The sequence below is a fragment of the Gracilinanus agilis genome, chromosome 3 (assembly GCF_016433145.1).
Source record: "Gracilinanus agilis isolate LMUSP501 chromosome 3, AgileGrace, whole genome shotgun sequence".
In the NCBI taxonomy this organism is placed as follows: Eukaryota; Metazoa; Chordata; class Mammalia; order Didelphimorphia; family Didelphidae; genus Gracilinanus; species Gracilinanus agilis.
The window spans coordinates 134,008,647-134,015,843 of NC_058132.1; the positions used below are offsets into that span (position 1 = coordinate 134,008,647).

The window sequence follows — 7,197 nt, forward strand, 5'->3', positions numbered from 1 at the left end:
GGAAGGAAGGAAGGAAGGAAGGAAGGAAGGAAGGAAGGAAGGAAGGAAGGAAGGAAGGGTAGTTTAATATAGATTTTATATGTGAAGTTGTGCAAAACATTTTCTTTTTAATTTTTAAAGTTTTTCACAGTGAATCAGCCAAAAAGTGTTTGCCACAAGTCAGATGATAGTAAGTATTAATTAAGCATCTACCATTATCATTCAAAAGCATCACAGAACTTTTAGTATTGAGTTAAAATTCAAGAGGGACTGCCTGCAAATGGTGAAGATGTCCAGATCCTTCTCCTAAGGACAATGACTTTACTGTAGAACTTCCTAAATAATCACTCAAAAATATCTTACTAGTTACAAAGAAACACCAAATGGAAGAAAAATGCTTACTGTCAATACTACAAAAATGCAGCTTGATAAATAACTTATATAGCCAGTGCATAAGTGTAGATCTTAGAAGATACTGTGGGTGGCAATGAACTTGGTCAGAAATAAATTGCAGAAAGACAACAGGCTGAACTTTATCTGAATTTCAACTCTTAAAATTTGGCAGTTAACCAAATCACATGAGCCAAAATAGTACTAGTCCTGTGAAACTCAAAATCATGTAGGAACCAGTATATGCATCTGAGATATATCCTGTCCTTACATTATAGGAAATGCCATAGGTAGAAGTGTTATTTTGTTTCCCTAACATTCAGAGTTGCTCAGAAACAATTATGCTTCTTAATTACAATGTGATTTACCCAACATGGTTTAAAACAAAGAAAATTAAAGTCAAGATATTTGAATTCAAAACTCAGTTCTGCTATTAGTTACCCTTGGGCAAGGTACTTAATCCCTTAGGCTTAGTTTCTTCAACTATAAAACAATAAAGTGAATGTACTAGGGATAGCCTCAAATATATCTTTACAGCTCTAAAATTCTATCATTTCAAATTTCTTAGTCCTACTTTTTCACTTTTTTTTTCACTTTAAACTGTATTTTTATCTGAATTCAAAATATTTCATGAAATACTATTTTGTGCCCAGGTAAGAGCCTGGGTTCTGGAGTTAGAGGACCTAGGTTCAAATCATAACTCAGTCACAAAGTTACTGTATAACCTTGGACAGTTCCTTGAGACTACAGAAATTTTAAAAAGCAGAGTTCCTGAAATATTTTCGTTCTGCATCTCATATTTCACATTACCCCTTTACTTCAAAAATTGTCTTTGTATAAAACCTAAAATCTTTTCCCCACTCTGGTTTAGAAGATTTTAAGGAATAGGATATAGATTATGAGGAAAGGATGGAGAAGATAAAAAAAAGTCCATCAATCTTCCATAGCTGAAGCTTCAGAACCAAGAATCTTTTTTAGAACTCCAGTCTGCCCCCTTTTAGAAATCATTCCGTTTTTACAGGTCTGCCTACAGGTGCATCTTTTCAGTCAGCACAGTCCATCAAAAAATGCCTCTTCTACCAAATACTAAGTCCCAGGACATTTTAAGGGCATCACTAATCACATCAATGAAATTTCATAAAATCAGAACATTTCTATACAAAATGTAGTTGCTATGTGTTGTTGTGGTTTTTTTTAAGATTTTTTTTTAGGGGGACCTTGAATAATTCTTGTCTGCTATTTCCTTCTCTTTCTCATTTTACAGGCAAGGAAATTGAGGCAAACAGGGTGAAGTGACTTGCCCAAGGTCACAAAGTTAACAAGTGAGGTCAGATTTGAATTCAGATCTTCATGACTCCAAAGCTTGGCACTCTATCTACTGTGTCACTTAGCTTCCCCTGAATAATTACAATCTTAACCTAATTAAGTATTAATTCAAATCCCACACTCCTATACATAGCTAAACCATTACTCTACCAAACTCAGAAACTCCCTGTACAATTCAAGGATCAAAGATGTAGATTAGGTTTAAGTGACTATATGTTAAGAGTTTCAAATATTTTCTTTATTGTTTTAAAGAATGGTATATATGCAACATCAATCTACATAAGTAGTGCAATTCCACCCCCTGTTTCTTGGCAGAAGAAGCTGAAAAATGGTAGAGTTCATACCATAATACAAATACCATCATGGAAAGATATGAGGTACATAATCAGGAACAAAGAAATACCTGTTCTCAATTAGTCAGGGGAAAACTATGGTCAACAGTGATCAAAGCCTCTCACTTTATGCTTTCTTTCAACTGATAATTCTTAGATAGTCTATAAACCTAAAGGATATACCCACCTAGCAATAGTAGTTCTCAATATCCTGCTTTTTCTTCCTGGCCTTTTTTTCTCGTCTCATCTTCCATATAAAAAGATAATGAATAAAAGCCTGACATTGAAATATTTGTGTCACTTTTGTAAGCTGACTGTTTATGAAATTAAGTATTGAAATAGTTTAAATTTATTTTAAGTTAACAATTCAAAAAATTTAACATAGCTTAGGTTTGTGTTTAAGCAGCTCTCAAATTATTCAAGTTTGAAGTTTGCTTTTTAATTCTGAAATACATCCCCCATATTCTTACCACTAACTGCTGCATGCTGCTTCAGATATTCTCTTCTCACATTTATATTTTTCACCAGACACTGCCTGGCATGTGCCCTTCTTTCTTTCACTGGGTCTTTTGCACATAGTGCACAGATTGCCATGTATTCAAGTGGTAACCGTAATCTGGAAAGGCCCTTGTGAAGTTTTTGAGCAAACACTTGTCTTACTTGGTAGCATTCATCCTATGGAGGAAAAAACAAACAAACACTCCTTTTGTACATATCATACAAACAACCATTTGAAGGAAAGTATGTTTTAATAAACAGATATATATAAACACACACACATACATTTATATTTGGGTGTTTGAAAAGTCAGTACAGTTTAAAGCTTAAGTAATTCAGAAGTATAAATACTATAATGATTATAAAATCATTTTAAGTGTATTTTTATATTTTTTTAGTTTTGCAGACTTCAAATAATAATAGTTCTAATTTTATTTTCCAGATGACACTTTTTAAGAAGAAGATGATGACTTTCTCTACTTTTCTGGTGGGAGTCAAATCAAAACTGTCCTGAAAGCATCAAAACCTCATATTTGGGTGATCTTAAGGCAATGATTACAAATGAAATTCATTTAGTCACTGAGTAGTAGCTGATGAAAGTTTTAAAAAATTCAAAAATTGACTAAAACAATACAGAAAACAAGAATGGTGGTTATAGAAAATTTTAATAAGAAATGCCAATATATTTTAAAAATAAAATGTTTAAAAAAATCAAATGTTTTTGCAAATTTGTGACATTTAGACTTCTAAAGTTATTAAAGCTTAAAATTGTCCTAAGAGTTTTGGGACAAAATATGTTTCTCTGTGTTGGTGCAAAAGTCTGTGTGCAGTTATATGCTCTACAAATGGTTTTTAGGTTTTAACAACTTAAGAAAATAAAAATAGTAACTTATCTTCTTAGGCTGATCTTAAGACTACAGTGTTCACCTTGGACATAAAATAACACTAATCACAAAGTCTTAATATAGTTAGTAAAAATTAAAATGCCATAGCTATTAACAAAGAAAAAACATATAGGGGATTTTTAAAGCTCAATAGTTCAACAAAAACTTAAATATATTATTATCTTTTCAAGCAGACTCTTGCTTGGTAGTTCATTAGGGATGAATTTCTTTTTTGACAAATAAGGGAAGAAGAAACAATTTTAAAGATAAAATACTAATTTAGAATACCATATTAATTTTTCAATTTATTCACCAAGTATATTAAAGGCAATTAAAATATTTAATTTCTCTTCTAAATTTATATTCATGAGACTGAATATATGGTTTTTAGTCCAAGACCTTAGCACTGTATCAACTTGGGTAAGTCATTTAACTTCTCAAACTATGCTTCCTTATCAGGAAAATGGAAGTCATACTTGACTCCATCTCACAAGGTTAGAACCTAATTGGTAGTAAGTGATGAGTATCTTATTAACAAATCCTTATAGCTATAAGTAAACTATGGCCAAAATGAAAGCTATGCTAAACCAATGAACATAAATTAAGAGTAAAATGGTTAGTGTACTTTATTCTCACTTATAAGAGACATTGATTTATTTGTAAATACAAAAAGTTTTCCACATTTCTGAAAAACCAAGACAAAGTATTTTGATGCTTTTATTTAGGATGACCCCTCTCCCCACCCCTACTGCACTGCTCCAACAAAGGGAAAATCAAGACTGGGGAAAATTCATCACTTGGGCCTTCAAGGTAATTTAGAACAGGAGTTTTTAAACCTTAAAGTTCATGACTTTGTCTTTTTTTAAAAAAATTCTTCAATATTTTAATTTCCTTTGAAAAGCTGTACATTTTAAGTCACTTAAAATATTATTCTTGGAAGGGCTTCATTAGGCTGACAAAGGGACCTTTGACACAAAATGGTTAAGAATTTCTGACTTAAAACGATTTATCTAGGCAATATCCATCATAATATAGAGATTTTTCTGAATTGACTGGAAGACAGAGAAGTTCCAGATTTATCAGATTGTGGAACAGGCTGAATGAAGAATAATTAAGACAAAAGATTAATAGCAGCTAGAGGATATTACCTGGACTGTTACAAGAAACAAGAAGAAAACTCAGCTCCTCTAGGAATATGTGTATGAGGCATGGGGGAAAAGGGGTGGGATGTGCCAATATCCCAGAGAACATGGTTTAGTGAAAAAAAAAAAAGTGTACTCAGAAGACCTAAATCCTTTGACTTCTCTGTAGCTCTAATTCCTCATCTGTAAAAGACAGGAAGAAGAGAGATCCTATGACTCTAAGGTCTGAAAGATACATTCCCACAGCTAAGTAAGTGTTTTCAAACGTTGTTCTAAGGGAGTTTCATTTTTTAGTTTGCTGTTTCACTGAAACAAAGTATTTAGTTTTTAAATTTCAGTAATAAGGATCAGAAACCTACTTATGAAATTCTTATAAAATTGGAGCAAACTCAACTGCAAAACTGCCGATCTGAATTTTAAAGAACCCAAATGTTTTGTAGCTCAAAACTATGTTATGGCAATACACTGAAATCAAAGGAGTAGTCCATTTATTCAATAAATATTTACTGAGTATATAATGCACACAACAGAATTATTAAGTATAAAGAACTAAACCTCTTAAGTGCCAAAATAGAAAAACAAATCACATGAAGTGACTATTTTGAAACAGAAAGGAAAATACTTTATTTCTCTCAAATTTCTTAGGCAAGAATAAGTATCATTGGAATTTACACATTTTCATTTAAAATAAATATAATATACTATTAAATATCTAGGAAATAATTATATGCTGCTAGTTTTCTGTAATTTCCCACTGAAGTCCAGCTGATCAGCCTTAACACAGTATATAAGGAGAATAGGCTATTTATTCCAAAAGAGTATACAACATGATAAAGGCTCTATCACAAGGGAAAGGCTACAAGTATGGGCCCAGAAACAGACAGCAGGTTGAGGATCAGTCTAATTAATAAAAATCTACCCAAAGTCTTGAAACAAAGAATTTCACCCTTTAACAACTCATGAAACTATTTAACCAGGCACACCTACATTCCTTAAAATGTGAATGATTTGAACTAGTAGAACCTAATTAATGAAATTATAGATTTTCTTAAATATTAAATAAAGTAAAATCTGTCCTAGTGTCTCTTCTGCTTTAGTGCTTTTTGTTTTAATTACTTGTTCTATATTCTATTAAAATATGTTCCATTACCTAGAATGTTCTGTAGATTTCCAAAGCTACTCAAAAATTTAAGCAAACAAAGCTACTATTCTTCAGTTTTAGGACTCCTAACTAAAAATCCTATATGGCAAGGTAGAAAGAGCAAATTCAAAAAAAACCTAGTGTTCGAATCCTGGCTTGGTAATCTATGTAACTTTGATCAAGGCCAGGCCTGTTTCTTCATCTATAAAATGAAGAGATTAGACCAGATGGCATCTAGGGAACTTTCTAGTCCCTATTACTCCACTATCAACTACTGACTTTTAAAATAGTACAACAAACATGTTTATCTGATTGTTTAATGTGTTAACATTTCTACAAAGCAGCAACAGAGTAACTCCTATTCTAATAAGCATTAAAATATAACTTTTATAGGCCCAGAGACAGTAGGTCCTGGGTTCAAATCTGACCTCAGACACTTTCCTAGCTGTGTGACCCTGGGCAAGTCACTTGATCCCCACTGCTTAGCCCTTTATCACTCTTCTGTCTTAGAACTAATACACACTATTGATTCTAAGATGGAAGGTAAGGGTTTAAATATATATAACTTTTATGACATTATATACTGGAATAATCTATTTTATATCAATTCTATCACTGTTTATATATTTCCATTCATCAAGCTGCAATCCAAAAATGGAGAGGATGCTCAAAAATGCCAAACAAGCATTTGAGTTATATATGCCTGACTGCAAGAAAATAATATTGCTCCCTCAGCCCCTCCCCCACAATCATATATATACAAGCACATCCCACTTAACATCATCAATTGGCTTTACAATGATAACATTACTTGAATCTTAAAATATTCTGATTTGAATTAATGCAGAATTATAGAAAATTATGGTAAAGTTTGGTGTTATTTAAAAATAACATCAATTAGGGCTACATTTCTAACAGTTCTTGTTGTTTAATTTCATAATTTTTGAAGTACTTATTTTCTTACTTTGTTCCTATGAAATAAAGAATGTATTATTGTCCCAATTATCAGGTATTAGGTAGTTGCAATTTACCCCAAATACCACTTTTCCAATCCAGTCTCCAAACTTTGAAACAAAGAAAGAACTCAAAGTTGTTCTAATAAAAATTAAGTAAAATACTCTCTTAACAATAAACAGAATTTAAGATTGTACTAATTGGGAGAAAAATTAGGTATCAAACTCTATCTGAAATAGATGGGAACTGACTAGGTCTCTAAAGTATTGAAGGATAGAATTTTATAAACAAAAGTTGGGTAAGTGGTAAAAAAATAACTAAATTCATAGCATAATGTATATATGTGTGTGTGTGTGTGTATATATATATACATACATATATATATATACATACATACATACATATATATATATATATATATATATATTTTTTTTTTTAACCCTTGTACTTCGGTGTATTGTCTCATAGGTGGAAGAGTGGTAAGGGTGGGCAATGGGGGTCAAGTGACTTGCCCAGGGTCACACAGCTGGGAAGTGGCTGAGGCCGGGTTT

General features: G+C 32.0%; 1 protein-coding gene across 1 annotated transcript in view; it reads right to left on the reverse strand.

Moving 5' to 3' along the window:
• PDS5B (PDS5 cohesin associated factor B) overlaps positions 1-7,197 on the reverse strand; it is a 154,548-nt gene that overhangs the window by 40,151 nt on the left and 107,200 nt on the right. The window contains exon 25 of the mRNA XM_044668269.1: positions 2,498-2,702. Within this exon, the coding sequence (XP_044524204.1) occupies positions 2,498-2,702 (205 nt within the window). The remainder of the gene's footprint in view (positions 1-2,497; positions 2,703-7,197) is intronic.